Raw genomic sequence first — 20413 nt, forward strand, 5'->3', positions numbered from 1 at the left:
CGAAAGGACAACTCCTTCCCCTACGTTTGTAGGTAGAGGAAGGCGTCCTGGATCTTATGGATTTATCTGCTCGGTACAAGCGTTGGAGAGAATGATGGGCACTCAGCGAATCGGAAAAGACGAGGAATTTAGCACTCGCAACACTTCCGTTCTAGTGCTCGCACGACTGCGCTTAATTCTGCGTCTAAAATAGTTACGTCTTGAGATAGTTGGATCTTGACGACACGATAAGGGAAAACAACAGAGAAATTCCTGTTTAGATCGAGCTGTAAACACAGCGCCTGAAAACAGATTAAGAAGTGCAGCATCTCCCGTACTACGCTACACGTGAAGTCTCTCGGCGCCTCTGCAGTATCCAGTGTCGTTCTGTGTTAAAACCCTGGATTTGGGCTTGTACTCGCTCCACACAACAGGAGATTAGACGAATACTGCAACAGTTCTTAGGCGTAAAGGTGCAAACTCGTGAGCAGTTGGATCAGAGATCACAGCTGTTATGGGAAAAGAGGGATCCTTTCGATACGACATGAGCAATAGTTCGTTGAGCCACGTAACAAACAATGTACTGGCTGTCAGTGTGACAGTTGACCACAAAATGGACAGTATACATGGTATATTCCCATTTAATCGTAGTCAGATTGTGGATGCCCGGTGCATGGTACAGTTCATCTCCAAAACAGTGCAGGTACTGGTTTCCTCACTAGCACACTGTCAAGTGTGCAGAGCGATTATATCGGTTCGTGAAACACCGCCAAACGCTTTAGCTACTTCTATAACTGTACAAGATCCACTGCCCCACACGTGAACCTATACTCACTACACTTCAGTCTGTACAGATTTTAGCACGGGCAAAGCAACACCAGTACATGCCCGAAACATGAACAGAAGAACCGTCGATAGAGATGCGTCGCAATACTGCACACCAATGGCTGGGCACGAACACCTGAAAAACGGAGTAGTGCTATATGTTCCGCCAAATAAAGTAGCAACTTTCCGGCAGATGGCTAAACTACTTTCATTTGGAGGATGTTTACATCGGACAGAAATCGGACTTCTAGTACATCTAGTAATGCCCAACATCGGTGAATGACATATGAATCTACCGCTTGTTCGCTGTGGTCCTGCTTGCCAACGGAACATCTTTCATACAACAGATAGAGGTATTCTAGTGTGTGGAGTATTTATATGGGATGAAGCCCACAAGCATCTTGTACCTTCGGTAAGATAACACACTTCGTTTTGTTTCCCAGTTGTGTCAGGACGGCTTGGGGAAAATGATATTTGTGTGGCCCCCAGGTCCCCTTACACCATCAATCACACACAGTACGTCTGAGTCGCCACCGCCATATGGGGATACATGCGCACTACGTACGCGATTCAGGCATCCGAGTTCCGGGCAAGAGCCATGACATCATGGCTCATACCCAGTCTGTTTAGTGCGTAATGGGGTTCGTGGCATGACGCGGCTCTACCATCGTCATGCGAAAACGCTGTGCTACTCGCTACTAGGAAAGAATTCAGTTTGTTTCAGTACCGATACCGTTGTGTATCCTCTTATCAATGTAAAAAGCTGATTCATTAGCTTTCATGTTAAAACTGTTGCTATTATAGTCATCGACAACAGCACACTCTCTCATACTATAGTCAGCGTCGGTCGCAGTGATCAAAGACGATATCGAAGTAGAACCACCATTGCCGAATATCTAGATCCAGGTGGAATGTAACAAGCTTAACAGTGACGTTTATATTTCAAGCAGAATCACGCTCCACATAAAAATAAAGACAGGTCGGCAACAAAGTTAAGGATATAATTAGGGAAAGGCGGGGCAAGATGGGGAAGCTAACTTTAAACACTTACAAAAGGGACATAATTAAACAAATTCAACTAGGTTCGATTATCATTTGTTTACTTAACTATCGAATTACAATAGCATGCAAAGAAACCTGCGTGATGACTGCGTGTTGTGTGACGTCCTTAGGTTAGTTAGGTTTAAGTAGTTCTAAGTTCAAGGGGACTGATGGCCATAGATGTTAAGTCCCATAGTGCTCAGAGCCCAAAGAAACCTGCACACTTGCTACATTTAGTTAGAAATTTCTCGATTTGAAACATAAACTACCAATTCCCTGTCTTGCCCCATATGCGGGGTAAGATGGGGAACTAGCATAAATTCATCTCTAAAGCTTGAATAAGGACTGAAATAATGAAATCATGTGACGATACGGTTTTGAAACATGGTTCTGCGAATTTTAGAATCAGGTATTACGTTTTATTTAGGCCTCTTACTTTCACATAGTACACAAGTGTGGACAGCCTCGTCATCATCACTTTCTATCCCGGCACAAGTGTCGTGGGTCCAGCGTCTGCAGCTAATACACCGTATCCAGCCTTCTTCAGCGGCTATTTACAATTATATTCAACGTATAATGTACGTTATGAAAACCCGCAGCGAGGTATACACATGGGACGATAAGAACGTAAAGGTTGGTCAAATAGTAGGGGCAAGACGTGGAAGCTCCCCATCTTGCCCCACCTCGTCTTGTCCCCTAATATGCTGTCAGGTTATGTTACGCCTACATGAACACTATTTAGTGAACATTGACTATTGACACAGTAGTTTACTGTTAATAAGACGTACTATTCAGTGCTATATATACAGTCTGGACAAATGTTCACGAAGCACATGTTTTAGGTGTAAAAGATTGCAAATCAGTCTAACAGTTGTACGTACCTTGCAAAGCTCACAGAAACCGCTCGAAACTAAGGGACCTGTGTATTGATGAGGTTGACGTAGCTACCCACAGATGGCAGCACCCTAACTGTAGCTTATAGCTCTTCCTGCTCTTGCCCCGCCTTCCCCTACTGGTTGAGGCACCGCTGGACACGACGTGTTCTTTTCGCTACACTGCAAACATTCAAGAACAGGCGATGGAAATTTCGTGGTATTGTTAGTGCCCGTCAGATATTAGTGGCTACTGTATGTGGCGTTTTAGTTTCGGTTGGCATATTTTTGGTGACGACGTTAGGAAGGTGAGGATGACGTCTGCAAAAGAATTCCAATCCAATCGTTTAAAGTTTCGAAATTGCCTCATCCATTTTTAATGCCACTTTCATGTAACAGCTGTCAAAGAATCTCCTGTCACGATTCAGTTGTCGTAGTCCAATGACACGTGTACAGGTAGTAGTAGGTAATCTTAAGAGACTTTTAGATGAGTGCGCGGAGAAAGTTCATAGAGAAAAAGAAATAGTTCCCGAAGGAAATGGACAGACGGTTTGCTATGAATGTTTTAAAATGATTTGTAGATCGTGAAGTGCCTTTTGCCAGAAGGAGGAACTGACGTTGCTGCGGATATCCTCCACATTTCCTGGAAAAGAACGCGGTTGGAGGCCCGCGGCCGAGGTGTGTGACGGCGTTCTGCGCTCTGCGCGCTGAGCACAGACAAAGGACGCACCTCGGCGTCTTCTCGCGGGCGGCAGCCTTGGCATTCAGTCCTCGCCTGCGCCGTCTTCGCTTAACGTTCTCTTACCTGCCATGACGTCATAAGTCACGGCTCATTAAAAAAGGATGACCAGCAGCGGTATAATGGTGGGGCAGTATGCATAGGTCATGTAAGGTACAGTGCATTGCCAAAAGAACTGATACGTGTTTCCCTTATGAACGTACCGTCGGTGGACGATAGTAAATAAATGCAGAAACGCTTGGATAAAATTTCCGCTTTGTGTAATGAATGGCAGCTCTCTATAAAAGAGGATACACTTAAGATAATACGGTGGTGGTTGTTGTGGTCTTCAGTCCGAAGACTGATCTCATGCAGCTCTCCACGCCTTCTAAACCGTTTCATCTCTGCATTAGCATTGCTCCTTACATTCATTTAATCTTGCTTACTGTAGTCAGTTTTTGGTCAGCCTGTGCAGTTGCTCTGTTATCAAATTGGCGATTTCTTGACTGCTAGCTTTGTTTTACTACAGTGCTGAATAAGCTTGTTCGGCATGCCAGAGACGTACATAGGCCTATGGTGCTTAATGAGACCTGTCGCATTATCATGGGTTGTTCAAGACCTACATCCGTAGATAAATTGCATTGTTTTGCTTGTATAGCCCTTCCTGAAATCCACCCTTTATATGGCCGTCCGCCAGCACATCCTTGGCTGAAATCAAGGAAAAGCTCCTTGCCAGTTACTGAAGTTCTTACAGGAAGACCACAGCGAACAAGGATCTCAAAGTGGCCGGGGAAATGACACCATTTGGTGAACTGCATGCTTCCGGAGGAAGAGCTCCTTCCTGGTCATTCAGAGAAGTGGAGCGACATGGTAGGCCCTCAACGGACCACTCTCAAAAATAGTAACACGAGATCGGCCTACAGAAAAGGCGTCTTCCTTGTTTTTTGCAAGTGTGGTGCTGTGCACACTAACAACCATCTAGTGCAGTGTTCTTCATCTACAGCCGTATGCACCATGAGAGACCAGATGAATGTGATAACGAATACACTCGACGTGGCCAGTTTTTCATCAACAAATGTATAAAATGATGCCAGCGATCGATTTCCTTTAGTTGATTATGTTTTTGTGCTTATGACACAGAAATAAAATAAATGTATCTTACAATGCCTGCAAGGAAGAGAAAGAATCGCAGTTACGAACTTAGTAGTGAACATCTTAAGCTTGACACATCGTATTTAGGTGTAATACTGAAAAGCGATGAGAAGTTAGTATTAAGGAAAGTCGAAACGTAGATTATTTGGAAGGTTTCTGTAAACCAAAATGCATACAAGATGCCAGTGTGACCAATTCTCGAATGCAGTTTCAGTGTTTGGAGTCCTTATCGAGCGAGCATAATAACACATCAAATTTAGGTGCGCAATGGTAGGACCGTAAGAGATCGATATGACCCATTCGAAAGTAAAAAAATATTACTCCGACGAATTTAAAAGGGCCTCCTCGGAAGAAAAGGTGACGTGTTCTAGTGAATCCCGTTAGATAAATTTAGAACACAATTGCCTGGGAAGTATGTTTGTAGATGTACATGTAGGTAAAACATTCTAAGCTTGTCTGCAAAAGACTGTATCATTTCCAGGTAAATACATCTAATTTTTGATATAGATCTCAGTTGTCCTTTCTCCAGTCGTAAGTTTGTATCCCTCGGATACGATTCTAGAAGATCCGCCGTATTGGTCGTTCGGTGGAAGTTAAAAAATACGAAATCTGTTGAAAGAGGTGGATTTGCCAACAATTCGTTCTTAAAATACGTTTACTTTCCCATGTGAAAGCACTTTTAATTGTATAAGATTATAGTTTTCGTTTAGCTATCCAGGTCTCTTCTTGCGCATTATTTAGTACTGTTGTTCCAGAAGACTTGCATATTATGCTCCAGTTATTGTTGTAAAGTTTGCAAGGTGATAATTAAGGGCATTACCTTTGGTGGAAAACAGCGGAAGTCGCGATATGCCTCTTAAGCGACTTCACACCAGCAGCAAAATACGACAGAAGTGTGTACATAAATCATTTTCTGTATCAGGAACCCGACTTTGTAACACTCTTCCTCAAAATATCAAAGAAATTAAATTCGTCCAAACTGAAAAAGGCGGCTAATGGTCCACCTTCCGTCGCAACAGCCATCTCTCCCACATTCTGTGGAGCTCGCTTCCGTCTGTCTCCCTCCCAAACCTTTTCCCTACTCGTTGCGTATTTATAGTCTGTTCTAACAGCCACTGTCATTGTAATTTCAATACTTTCCTTTATCCATTTTGCTTCAAAAGAGCTAAGCTAATCTATATCATTATAAATTCCCTTTACTGTCACTATTATTATGATCGTTATTAAAGCCAGTTACTATTATTATTATTATTATTATTATTATTATTATTATTATTATTATTATTATTATTATCGTTATTATTATTTCCATCGGTATTATTATTACTAGGAAGATGTTACAAATGGTTCAAATGGCTCTGAGCACTATGGAACTCAGCATCTGACGTCATAAGTCCCCTACAACTTAGAACTACTTAAACCTAACTAACCTAAGGACATTACACACATCCATGCCCGAGGCAGGATTCGAACCTGCGACCGTAGCGGTTCCGCGGTTCCAAACTGAAGCGCCTAGAACCGCTCGGCCACACATGCCGGCCGAAAGTGTTACAATACCTTGGCATATCTTGGTCAGGTATAAGAGAGGGCCTTAAGGTAGTAATAAGTAAATTAGGCAGACGTCTGTCATAGTTTTGCCAACATCAGCAGAGCATAGTCAATATATAGGTGCCGGTGTAAACCAGCGGGTATTTAAGTAATCCAAATGACATACATTGATATACCGAAATTTAAAAAAAATGAAACATAATAAACCATTGTTAAGAGGTAGATCACTCTTATTTTTATGTATGTTTGTGCTTCTTATAATCATTAACGATTATAGGTAAGAGTACGTGTTTTTAAATATTTATTTTATGTATTTATTGTGTGACAAATTAATTATTACGTTAATCTGAGCTGTATATTTGCAACTCTGGGCACTTCCTATCACATTTTCCATGCATTAAATATCAGAGAAGATACCATCATCTCGGTCAAATATGATCAGTACCAGATGACTCATAATTAATGTACAATAAGATTGAGAATTGGCGTAGTGTCGAACCAAATAGCATGGTGGTAATTCTTCCTCCACAGCTGGACACTGATTCCTTACTCGAACTGATTACTAGGTTAATACTATTTCAGTTTCGAGAGACTCAGAATAGCCGGCCGCGGAGGCCGAGCGGTTCTAGGCGCTGCAGTCTGGAACCGCGCGACTGCTACGGTCGCAGGTTCTAATCCTGCCTCGGGCATGGATATGTGTGATGTCCTTAGGTTAGTTAGGTTTAAGTAGTTCTAAGTTCTGGGACTTAGCATCTAAGTCCCATAGTGCTCAGAGCTATTTGAATCATTTAGACTCACAATATCGCCCCCTATATAGAATCTAGAAGTCATTAACGTCTCCTATTTTTTACCTACAGTATTTACCTAGCACAGTGTATGGAGGCTTACGTCATCACTCTGCTTGCAGGTGAAGTGCTCGCAGGAGTTGTGCCGGAGGACCAAAGTGCCCTTCTTAGGCTTTGGGGAGACTGCCGAGGCTGCGTTCAAGACGTCCTGCTTCGAGCGGCTTCGCTCTTACTCCAAGTTCGCCAGGTGAGTTTCCATAACACATATGGTACCTGCTAATTGGTGTTAGATTTTTGATGCAGGAAGAAAATTCCAACACAACAGTTTTATTTGCAAGGCTATTGGCGGTAACTATAACGAAACAGGTCTTGTATAGGATACTAAACTACTATTATGTACACTTAAATGTCGTTTATAATAGCCGTAGATATTACTGTCCTTGATATTTTAATCTCCTAGGATTACATTATGTTCATTTTATACTATCGCGTATTAATAAAGGAAAATAATCCATAAGTAAAAATTACGTTGATTCTGGAATGGTGTCTCATGTTTGGTACGGAAAAATTCAGAAGGGAGTATCTTGTCAGGTGTCTTATGCAAGAGATTTGTTTGCAGTTTCAAACCGCACCAAATAAAAAATAAATATTACGGAAACTGACGGCCTTTCTCAGTTTGTTTCTAGTGATTTCACAAAATCTCTTTTATTAAACTACTGCTTCGAATCTGGAGATATTACCTGCAGATTTTAGACTTCAATGACATCAACGAGAACAATGCTAAATTTATTATGCTCTCTACTTTTCTTGGGCGTAAAGGAATCTTGTTGTGGTGAACGCACAGCAGGCGTGAAAATTTCACCGACGTTTCGAGGAGAGGTCACATAACTCACAATTAACATTCGCCTGGCTGTGAACGCATGCCCTGGGCAATTTCCAAGCCGCTATGCACGGAGCTACGTGATACCATTGATGATGATCACGGATTTTGAAGTTAAATTCGACGATTATTACACACCACACTACATAAACACTCACAGTGGTACATGTGGTGTAGATATAGGAATGATATTTCACCAGTGGTCGGAGTAAGACAATGGAAAATCGCCTTCACTAGATGCTTGTCAACGACAGCAGTGCTCATTTCCTAATATTTAACGTAGATTGTAGGATTGACCTTCGGTTTCGTACCCAGAACCACCCATGCGTTCCTCATTTCTAACTTCTCAGGGTTTTGTTTCCAGCTGAGACCTGACTTTGCTGAAATATATTGCGCAATACTCTGTCGCTAACCCGTTAGACAAAGTAAAACAGAAACTAATAAACCATTTTATTGGCCTCATCGTTCCTCCTCCATCTTCGTTTACTCACATTGACCAATAGTTGTGCTGATCTCACACTTCCGTTTCCACTACCGTGAGTCAGGTCACAACATCACAATGTGCCATTTCTGAAGAACAGATTTCCGCTCATAGTTCCCAGAAGAGACCTACGCCCTGCCGTCCTTCACTCTCCCGTAAGTGACTCATGCGTCGTGTTTTCCCGTTGTGGTAAACATCACAAGATTTACATTCCGAGATTGACGTCATCAGTTAACCGCAAGCGTCGAACGGTTTCAGATCAGTCAAATGCTTTAAACAAACACATCTTGTACAATCTCTCTGCCTATTTTCATTGTGTCAGACAGCCTTCTTTTTCTTTTTAAAAATAATTGATTATATAGACAACTGCCGTTAAAAGATTGAATCTAGGGCACGTACTATGTCCAACATTGGTGTATTTCCTATAGCTCATCAGATTATCACATCAATACACCAACATATGTCGGGGTAAAAGCCGTGTGCACCACGAATTTGCGGATTACATAAGCACTATTATTCTATTTAATCAATTGGTTTGTTGCCTATATGAGACGTAAAAGGAATCCAGCTTAGAATTTGCACATGTGTACAGAACGCACAACAACCATCAGTAGCTTTATTGGCGTGTATGCTAGTGTATTGATATTAATCTATGCCTGGTACATCTTGAAATATCGAAATAGAAAGGAGGACTTCAATAGAAAAAAAAAAAAAAAACATCACACGTATAGATGTCGATATCATTACAGATGGAGTTGCAGCTCGAATTGAACAAAGATGGCGGGAAGATATCGGTTACGTCCTCGTTGAAGAATAGATGCATTTTTTCACGAAATGAGCAAGAGATCCAACTGGAAACGGTACTCGCTCGGAGCTGCCGCATGGCTTTTTGTAATGTACTATTAGACTGTCTACCTGTGCAATATCTCATAGACTGAAAACTTGTACAAAAGGAACCACACACCTCCACATCTCCTGAATGGGAGAATAGTCACCTATCTGCCGTCTGTATGCAAAAGCTACTTTTTCTTCACTTATTGAGCTAGACACCTAATTGTAAAAGGACTTGTTAGTTTGAAAATAATTTCTAGTTTACCTGTAGAGTAAAAAACATTTTCGTTTTCCCATACATGTTTCGATACTTTTGTGCCCATGTCATCGGTTTCTTTTAGTCTTATAACACGTGCATTAATACATGTACATACAGGCTTGAAAACAGAATATTTACAATTTTTTGCCTTACTTCACCATTTCGTTGTATGATTTTATCTTTTTCTGACGCATTCTAAAATGTCGTAGAAAAGCATTTTTTATGCGATCGGACCTTAATAAGTCATAGAAAACAGATTTTCTAGTTTCTAACGTAGACTGCCATAACACGTCAACATGCATTCAGAGACTGATAGAAGGATTTACCTTTCGTCTACTTGGGTTCTCAAATTTCATATAAAGTTTCATACGTGTTCCAAAAAGGGAGACCAGTATTTGAGTTCGTAAGGGCTACAATTAACAGCTGACAATGCATCTTCAGTTCTTGTTGGATTGTTTTCCTGGTTTCTTTACCGTTTCGCAGATTTTTTTATCAGAGTATATAAATGCCATAAATATTATGAGTCAAAGTTTTAGAACATCACGTTCACTTTCATACGTTCTTCAGCCAGAGGACGCTCAATGATAACTGTACTGAATAATAATCGTATTACGAAATTTCTTTTATAGTCCAAAGACTTACGATATTCTTGCCCTCTATTACAGGAATTTTGTCGTGCTAGCCATCCTGTCCACCTACTATGGATCATGCTGTGTCTACGTCGTATTCATTGGGGAATCTCTTCACAAGGTAAGAACATTTAATCTGGTACGTAGAAGCGATTCTTTGATGTTTTGATCCAGTGCACAGTCACGTATCGAAAGACAGATCTTGGTTACATTAACTGCGAGTTGTACAAAGATTACAGGAAACATTTTAGCCCCGAACTGCAGTTTATTAATAGCCCTAACGTCCGTGTTTATTATTCCTTCCTGAAAGTCATAGAGTTCTGGACTTGGCGTATGAGATTCGTTCTTTGCAATACGATTGAATGGTACAACATCAGTACTTTCAGGATTCCATGCAGGCAACTAAGTGTAGGTAGCCTCGAGGATGTGGGTAACAAAAAGGGGACGTAAATTACTTAAACGTGATGAAACACAGAAACCCTGCTTGAGGAAAAATTGAGCCTCTTCCGCTGTGTGTGTGTGTGTGTGTGTGTGTGTGTGTGTGTGTGTGTGTGTCTTTCTCACCTGTGATCTGATTGGTCAGTTACCCTCTATGTATATCTCTTATAAATAAATGCTATGTTTTGCAATTGAATATTGTACAATTAATGTGCGCAAACGTTGTCGCTTGGTAATACCCCGCGCATTCAGTGACTGCCTCTGTTCATTGCAATACACCCATTCCACTAGAAACGTTCCACATCTGCGTGTAGTTGAGAGTCTGTCATAACCTTTTCTGGTGCTGTGGAATCAGTATCGAAAACTGAAGCTATCTTTAACCCAAATTTGGTTTGAACACCACATAAGCATTTTAACATGGTTATGTTAAACGTCGTTACGTTCTTGCCCTTCACTGATCAGTAACTGGCATAGCTAACTAGCTATATGGGGATGTAAAGTTTAACGTGGACTCCAAACCTGCACGGGCAGTACCTTCCCAATTATTGGTGGATAAAGAGGCAGCAGGGCTCAGTATTTCTGCAGGTGACATCCTAGGACTTGTTGAGTCTATGCCACGTCGAGGCGCTGCATTACGCTGGGGAAAAGGAGGTCCGACATGATGGTAGGAGGTACACCATGACCTTTGTCACCTCAGGTTAAGGTTTAATGTGAACTGCGAACCATACTGAGAATTTTCTTTTCTCACATATAGAAAACATTCACAGTGACACAAAAAGAGTTATTGGTCCTACTGAGAATTGAACCGCAAACTTTTTCAGTGCTACACTATTCGTCTTAGTCCCTGAGACACACAAGAGTTATGTACAGAAGTTACCAGTTTATTTATCTACGGTTGCTGATAAGAAGTAACATTTCACGTAACGCGTTGCAGATCTCATACATAATTGAAGAAGTAACAGAACAGCCAAAAAATTGGAGGAAGTGAAATGTGCTTGATTCGAAACAAGATAGTTTCCACAGGCTGCAGTTTCATCTTTTGGCTGCAGTGAGTCACACCTTTCTATATTTTTGCCTTCATAGATCGTCACAGATTACTGGAGCAACTCAGTCACTGGACGAAACATCAGTCACGTAACTATTACACACGGGACCCACTGGTGGAGCCGGCCGGTGTGGCCGGGCGGTTCTGGGCGCTTCAGTCTGGAGCTGCGCGAATGCTACGGTCGCAGGTTCGAGTCCTGCCTCGGGCGTGAATGTGTGTGATGTCATTAGGTTGGTTAGGTTTAAGTAGTTGTAAGTTCTAGGGGACTGATGACCTCAGATGTTAAGTCCCATAGTGATCAGAGCCATTTGAACCATTTTTGAACCATTGGTAGAGAGTGAGTTTGTACACGTGGTTGCCAGGTGTGCGGCTACTACGTGCCGTGGATGAACGACCTGGACGTGCGAGTGTACATGGTGGTGATGCTGCCGGTGTTCCTGGGCCTGGTGCTGGTGCGCCAGCTGAAGCACATGGTGCCGGTGTCGGTGGCGGCCGACGTGGCGCTGCTGGTGAGCCTGGTGATCACGCTCTACTACACGCTGTCCGGCGTGCCCAGCGCCAGCGAGCGAGACCTCATCGCGCCCGTCTCGCAGCTGCCGCTCTTCTTCAGCACCGTCATCTTCGCCATGGAGGGCATCGGCGTGGTGAGTCTCGATATTACGTAGCAGTTGACTGATACTTGGACCGTGATATACTTTTAACATCTCCGCCACCTTCCACATAGTCATTGTAACTATAAGTTCAACAGATAAAATACGCTCCGCCCCACCACAAAAAAGACACACTATGAAGGAATTGTCAGAATGGGAAATAAAGCAGTAGCTGTGATGTCCATGTACAAACAAATAACTTATAATAATTTCAGAAAGAATTGGGTGATTTGTTCAAGAGAAAGTGTTTCACAAAGTGGGCAAGCAATAACGGTAGGTCCACCTCTGGCCCTTATGCAAGCAGTTATTCGGCTTGGCATTTATTGATGGAACTGTTGGATGTCCTCCTGAAGGAAGTGCCAAATTCTGTCCAATTGGCGCGGTAGATCATCCACATCCCAAGCTAGTTGGAGGGCCCTGCCCCTAACGCTCCAAACGTTCTCGGTTGGGGAGAGATTGAGTGACCTTGCTGGTCAAGGCAGGGTTTGGCAAGCGCTAAGACGAACAGTAGAAACTTTTGCCATGCCGTGAATAGCAACAAAACGGGACGTAAAACGTCGTTAACGTAACGTCGTGTTGTAAACGTGCCGCAGGGACAACCAAACTTGTCTGGCTATGAAAAGAAATGGTACTCAAACCATCACTCATGATTGAAGGGCCATATGATGGGTGAATGTCCGGATGGTACGCTATTGCTGACCGGGGTGTATTCAGATACGTCTTCACTAGTCATTGGGGCTCAGTTCGAAAGCAGACTCGTCATTGAAGACAATTCCACTCCAGTCAATGAGATTCCATTCCGTATAATTCCTTCGTGGTGCCCTTTTTTGTCTTAGTGTATTAGACACCCATTAAAAGGGCATAGTTGTGCTTTGAAGTGCTCTACATGGTGCAGAACTAGTGTCAGGAGGTCACATCCACCCAAATGTGATTTAAGTCATGGCAGTGAAGTGGTGTATATACGCCAGCCTGTTGTTTGGAAATGGCGCCGTAGGATGGGTCGATGTGAAAAAGTGACACGATGGCAGAAGGAGCTATTGGCTCTATTATCAAATTGCATATGAATTTGCTCGATTTTTTGGTGTATCAACGAGGACTCGCTCGCCTACGAAGCCTGGCGCACCACTCACAGCCATGCAACAGGGCGGAAGGTTTCGAATAAAGTAATTTTGGGTATTGGGCCGTATCAGTATAAACTAAGCAACTAAATTCCCAACCTTTCGACAGTCTTACTGCGGTTCTCTTCAGGGCGGTTCACTGCTGGATACTGATGAATGCCTTCCCTTATAGAAGGCCATGAGCGAACTGCCACGCAGCTTCAACGTTTCGCTGCAGGAAAACACTACCGCCTGGAAATAGCTGCCGATTTACTACCGCTTCCCATTCACAATGAGGCAACACATATCATCTGCCAGGGCTGCTCTCCAGTTAGCCAATAGGGTTGCACACGTAATAGAGTCTCACACTGCCACCCCCTCCATAACAACCTCTCTTCATATTGTCCAGTGACATCTCAGATACATGATGTCGGTAGCCACCAGACAACCGAAACAGATAGTACCTTTAGACAAGACATTCACCAGTATCCAGCTGTGAACCACCCTGAAGATAACCGCAGAGAGTTGGTCGAAACGCCGGCAATTTAATTCTTTCAGTTGTTTCTATTATCGAAAATTACTTTGTTTAAAATGACACCGGCTCTGCAAGCCTATGAACCTGTAATAGTTAAAAGTGTTTACTCTATGTGAAACGTCCCCTTAGAAAAATTGTACAGGGCTGTGCTTAAACTGACACACAATATTTTTAGCGCAACGCAATCTGACTTTAAAAAATCCGTACAAAAGAATGGCCCTGAATAACATTAACCTATACGTTTCACAAATCACTTACCTCACAAAAATCTTGGTTACTCGAACTACTGCAATACAGCGAGCACCACCACTGCCAGCTAAATAAAAGATTCAAACTACGGAAGGCACTAACTACTGGTAGGTATAGTTAGCAAATGAAAGATTTTAATAGAGAACAAACAATGTATTTACCATAATAGTCATATATATATATATATATATATATATATATATATATATATATATATATATATATATATATCAGTTCATGACATCCATTCTTACAAATTTCAAAACTCCGCCATCTCTCTCCCCACTGCTGGCGGCTCACCTCCAACTGCGCAACGCCACGCGCTGTTAACGTCCAGCTGCCCAACACTACAATGGCGAGTATTACAACAATGCCAACCAGCCACTGACTGCACACAGCACAGCCAGTGATTTTCATGCGGAGCGCTACGTGGCGTTACCAATAAGAAAACCGAAACAGCCTACTTACATATGACCCTTAGTATCTTGTGTGCTTGAGTCTGACTTTCCTTCGGAAATGTCACCAGCAGTTTCCATGGGTCACCTTTGTGTCCTTTTTCATTTGCTGTTTCAGTATTCCTTATTAACAGCATATGTCTTTATTCATCAATGGATCCCTTCTTGCGCAACCATTCACTCTTCTCAATACTCTCATATCTCCTATTTATATTTTGCTGCCGTCTTTGCATCCCTTCGTCGAGCTCTTACAGCCACAATAGAAACGGTGCCGCCACAGCCTTATAAAATATTTTTTTTTAAAGTTAAGTGTGCTGATTAGGTCACATTACTCGAAATATGTGCAGCTTTTAGTTTGTATCATGACAGCAATTATAGCTTTTGCCATAATCGAAATACGAGGGTTATTCCGAAAGTAGGGAACGATCGGTAGAGAAATGGAAAATACAGTGAAACTCTGATGAAGCTTTGCACAGATGCGTTGGGCGCTGTGTCTAGTACGCCCGTAGATCGCATAATGTCTGTCTTTTCAGTTCTGAGCTCACAGTGAGAACGTAAAGATGGCTAGAAATTAGCGTCTCCCGCCAATTGTGAGGGCCTGGAGAAATATTTCGCTTGAAGCTATGCATTCCACATAACATAACTGTCAAGCGTTTCGTTCTACACGACAATTCCCGGCCGCATTCAGCAGGGGCAATGAAGATTCTCCTGCACCTCTGCTCAAATGAACCGCTGGCTATGAAGACAATATTTTGTCACAGACAACGAGCTGCAATCCAGAGTAGAAAATTGCCGAAAAGCGCTGGCGGCTGTCTTCTGCAACGAGGGAATTGAAAAGTTGGTACAACGCTACGACAGATGTCTACTGAGAGCGGTGACTGTGTACAAAAGTAGCTGGAAGGTGTAGCTAGCTGTTGCAAATAAAACAGTTTTGATTTTCACTGTGGTTTCCATTTCGCGACCTATAGTTCGTTACTTTCCGAGTAGCACTCGTATGTAAACTGACACCTTTTTGACTAATTTGTCATTAATTACAATCTCGACCGAACCTCAGTTTCTTCATCGAAATATTCATCTTTCCCAATATCATTTCGTTAGCACGCCTAATCCACTGATCCTTCGAAATACTTGTAGTTATGTGCACAGTACTGCAACTGTTTCTTCTTAGGCATAATTTGTGCTAAATATCGCTTCACAACTCCTACCCAGAGCGGTACAACTGGGTCTACAGATTCAACGGCAGTTGCTTGCCGCAGACACATCGTACATCGTAGTGAATACCAGGTTCACCGATTTCATAGTGAAACAAATTGCAATGCCAATTTCTGTTCGGACGACGTGTAAATGCTTAGTCATTCACATTGTCCTTTGCTCCCAGACATGAAAGAAAAAGCGGTACATCTCAAAAATAAGCGGTGGGTGTGTGATGTGAAGAAAATTTCTTTGTACTGTCGAACTTTTATCACAGTTTTACAGCGACAGGCTGCAAATAGCTGACACAAGCTAATAAAGTGCGTTGCTCATTCAAGTGAAATGAAACTAAAAGTGGAACTTTTGACCAGAAGCAGACATGTGGTGCCAAAATATTGGTGTGGTATCCTTTGCTAGGGCGATATTGGACGTCAAGATGAAGAGGTACGTGGTTAATACAGAATTGTTCAGCCATTAACTTCGGCTCTAACTGGTGCCGCAACTTACCCAAGTGCCCCTTCTTAGTTCTCTACACTAGGCTGTTATACCTGCTTCAGTCACCGCAGCAAGAAAAACCCGAAGCAGTTCTGCAAAGTACTCTGCATCAGTCAGAAAAGCTGACCGCTTTGCTACGAAGTTGAACACAAAAATTCTAAAAACCATCATGTAACACCCAACATCCTCCAATCATTTGGATCTCACGATGTCTCTGACACTAACCATTTAGTGGTGCTGCCTATATTTACTGATGCACATTCTCATCTGATCTCACGAGTGGACCTTCGTGTTGGAGATGGACGTTGGAAGACGAATCTGGGGTACTTTATCCTTTTGTTTTAGCATTGATCTCGCTTAAACAGATATACCGTTATATAGCTCAGAATCTGTGGAGAAAGAAAACGAAATTACTTTTCGTTACACACAGGTACACACATTCAGTTTTTCTAACTGCTACGGTATTGGATCACAACGTATGTATCATGGGCATTAGATCTTCTTTCCCAGTCAGAAACATTTGGTAAGTTTGAAGAGAGAATATTTTCCTACTTATCCCCAACTGGGACTACCACTGACCTAATGTTGGCCCTCTTAGAGGACCGTGGGTGAATCAGACACGAACTTCATCAACTGCTCGTTCTGCTTAGCTGAAGTATGGAGTGCAACGTGCCAAAAACAAATTCATTCTTTCCCCTATTCATAACTGGGAGCTGTAAGTTAATTGCCTTAGGTAGCTTCACCAAACCGAAAGACACCGGCCAGTCTGTCTGTACTGTTGGAGTAACGTACAACGTAGCATAGCATTTCCTTTTGCACATCTGTTGTCATATACAGGGTATCCCTGGAGGAATTATTAATATTCACGAGTATAGCATGAACGAACCTCCGAAGCAAAAATGTCTAGTAAATATTGGATCTGAAATCCATACCTGATGAGTTATGAGCGCTTCTTCATCTTCGATATTGTGAAATAAATCTCGTCTACTGCAAGCTCCTTGCCTTCTGTATTTTGGGAGGAGGTAGTAAGTACCAAAATAAGAAAAATTGTCCAGTAAATATGGCATCTAAAATGCACATCTCACTGGCTACGAGCAGTTGTTCAGTAGAAGAGATGTTTTTCGCAGTAGCTGAGATGAAAAAGTACTCCTAGTTTCTAAGGTACGCACTTTAGAGCCCATATTTACCGGACTTTTTCGACTCGAAAGATAGTTTCTGTGAGATCCCTGAATATTGACCATTTCTCCTGGTGCATTCTGTATACAGTGACAACCCTATAATCAATGGTAGAGTATTTGTCACTCTCACCTGAGAACTGATTAGAAAATATACTGGGGTAGTACAGTGTATTAAAGGAAACACTGAAGCAAGAGTAACTAGACATATTTTGGGGACTATTCTGAAGGCACTTCTACATCTACATCTACATCCATACTCCGCAAGCCACCTGACGGTGTGTGGCGGAGGATACCCTGAGTACCTCTATCGGTTCTCCCTTCTATTCCAGTCTCGTATTGTACGTGGAAAGAAGGATTGTCGGTATGCTTCTGTGTGGGCTCTAATCTCTCTGATTTTATCCTCATGGTCTCTTCGCGAGATATACGTAGCAGGGAGCAATATACTGCTTGACTCTTTGGTGAAGGTATGTTCTCGAAACTTTAACAAAAGCACGTACCGAGCCACTGAGCGTCTCTCCTGCAGAGTCTTCCACTGGAGTTTATCTATCATCTCCGTAACGCATTCGCGATTACTAAATGATCCTGTAACGAAGCGCGCTGCTCTCCATTGGATCTTCTCTATCTCTTCTATCAACCCTATCTGGTACGGATCCCACACTGCTGAGCAGTATTCAAGCATTGGCCGAACAAGCGTACTGTAACCTACTTCCTTTGTTGTAGGATTGCATTTCCTTAGGATTCTTCCAATGAATCTCAGTCTAGCATCTGCTTTACCGACGATCAACTTTATATGATCATTCCATTTTAAATCACTCCTAATGCCTACTCCCAGATAATTTATGGAATTAACTGCTTCCAGTTGCTGACCTGCTATTTTGTAGCTAAATGATAAGGGACCTATCTTTCTATGTATTCGCATCACATTACACTTGTCTACATTGAGATTCAATTGCCATTCCGTGCACCATGCGTCAATTCGCTGCAGATCCTCCTGCATTTCAGTACAATTTTCCATTGTTGCAACCTCTCGATACACCACAGCATCATCTGCAAAAAACCTCAGTGAACTTCCGATGTCATCCACCAGGTCATTTATGTATAATGTGAATAGCAACGGTCCTATGACACTCCCCTGCGGCACACCTGAAATCACTCTTACTTCGGAAGACTTCTCTCCATTGAGAATGACATGCTGCGTTCTGTTATCTAGGAACTCCTCAATCCAATCACACAATTGATCTGATAGTCCGTATGCTCTTACTTTGTTCATTAAACGACTGTGGGGAACTGTGTCAAACGCCTTGCGGAAGTCAAGAAACACGGCATCTACCTGTGAACCCGTGTCTAAGGCCCTCTGAGTCTCGTGGACGAATAGCGCGAGCTGGGTTTCACACAACCGTCTTTTTCGAAACCCATGCTGATTCCTACAGAGTAGATTTCTAGTCTCCAGAAAAGACATTATACTCGAACATAATACGTGTTCCAAAATTCTACAACTTATCGACGTTAGAGATATAGGTCTATAGTTCTGCACATCTGTTCGACGTCCCTTCTTGAAAACGGAGATGACCTGTGCCCTTTTCCAATCCTTTGGAACGCTTCGCTCTTCTAGAGACCTACGGTGCACCGCTGCAAGAAGGGGGGCAAGTTCCTTCGCGTACTCTGTGTAAAATCGAACTGGTATTCCACCAGGACCAGCGGCCTTTCCTCTTTTGAGCGATTTTAATTGTTTCTCTATCGCTCTGTCGTCTACTTCGATATCTACCATTTTGTCAACTGTGCGACAATCTAGAGAAGGAAGCACAGTGCAGTCTTCCTCTGTGAAACAGCTTTGGAAGAAGACATTTAGTAATTCGGCCTTTAGTCTGTCATCCTCTGTTTCAGTACCATTTTGGTCACAGAGTGTCTGGACATTTTGTTTTGATCCACCTACCGCTTTGACATAGGACCAAAATTTCTTAGGATTTTCTGCCAAGTCAGTACATAGAACTTGAAAGCCTCTCGCATAGCCCTCCTCACACTGCATTTCGCTTCGCGTAATTTTTGTTTGTCTGCAAGGCTTTGGCTATGTTTATGTTTGCTGTGAAGTTCCCTTTGCTTCCGCAGCAGTTTTCTAACTCGGTTGTTGTACCACGGTGGCTCTTTCCCATCTCTTATGATCTTGCTTGGCACATACTCATCTAACGCATATTGTACCATGGTTTTGAACTTTGTCCACTGATCCTCAACACTATCTGCACTTGAGACAAAACTTTTGTGTTGAGCCGTCAGGTACTCTGTAATCTGCTTTTTGTCACTTTTGCTAAACAAAAAAATCTTCCTATCTTTTTTAATATTTCTATTTACGGCTGAAATCATCGATGCAGTAACCGCTTTATGATCGCTGATTCCCTGTTCTGCATTAACTGATTCAAATAGTTCGGGTCTGTTTGTCACCAGAAGGTCTAATATGTTATCGCCACTAGTCGGTTTTCTGTTTAACTGCTCAAGGTAGTTTTCAGATAAAGCACTTAAAAATATTTCACTGGATTCTTTGTCCCTGCCACCCGTTATGAACATTTGAGTCTCCCAGTCTATATCCGTCAAATTAAAATCTCCACCCAGAACTATAACATGGTGGGGAAATCTACTCGAAATATTTTCCAAATTATTCTTCAGGTGCTGAGCCACAACAGCTGCTGAGCCCGGGGGCCTATAGAGACATCCAGTTACCATGTCTGAGCCTGCTTTAACCGTGACCTTCACCCAAATCATTTCACAGTTCGAATCTCCGTCAATTTCCTTCGATACTATTGCACTTCTTATCGCTATAAACACGCCTCCCCCTTCACTGTCCAGCCTATCTCTGCGGTATACATTCCAATCCGAGTTTAGGATTTCATTACTGTTTACGTCTGGTTTCAGCCAACTTTCTGTTCCTAGTACTATATGGGCGTTGTGACCGTTTATTAATGAGAGAAGTTCTGGGACCTTTCTATAGACGCTCCTGCAGTTTACTATTAGCACATTAATATTGTTATTCCTTGTTGCATTTTGCCTACTCCTGCCTTGCCGCGTCTCAGGAGGCGTCTTGTCGGGTC

The 20413-nt window shown here is 42.5% G+C and overlaps 1 protein-coding gene across 2 annotated transcripts in view; it reads left to right on the forward strand.

Annotated features, from left to right (window-relative positions):
- LOC126355939 (proton-coupled amino acid transporter-like protein pathetic) overlaps nt 1-20413 on the forward strand; it is an 85222-nt gene that overhangs the window by 52541 nt on the left and 12268 nt on the right. For both annotated transcript variants that reach the window (XM_050006515.1, XM_050006514.1), the window contains exons 5-7: nt 7043-7167; nt 10037-10121; nt 11846-12127. In XM_050006515.1, the coding sequence (XP_049862472.1) occupies nt 7043-7167; nt 10037-10121; nt 11846-12127 (492 nt within the window). The remainder of the gene's footprint in view (nt 1-7042; nt 7168-10036; nt 10122-11845; nt 12128-20413) is intronic.

This window comes from Schistocerca gregaria, chromosome 3, assembly GCF_023897955.1.
Source record: "Schistocerca gregaria isolate iqSchGreg1 chromosome 3, iqSchGreg1.2, whole genome shotgun sequence".
Lineage (NCBI taxonomy): Eukaryota > Metazoa > Arthropoda > Insecta > Orthoptera > Acrididae > Schistocerca > Schistocerca gregaria.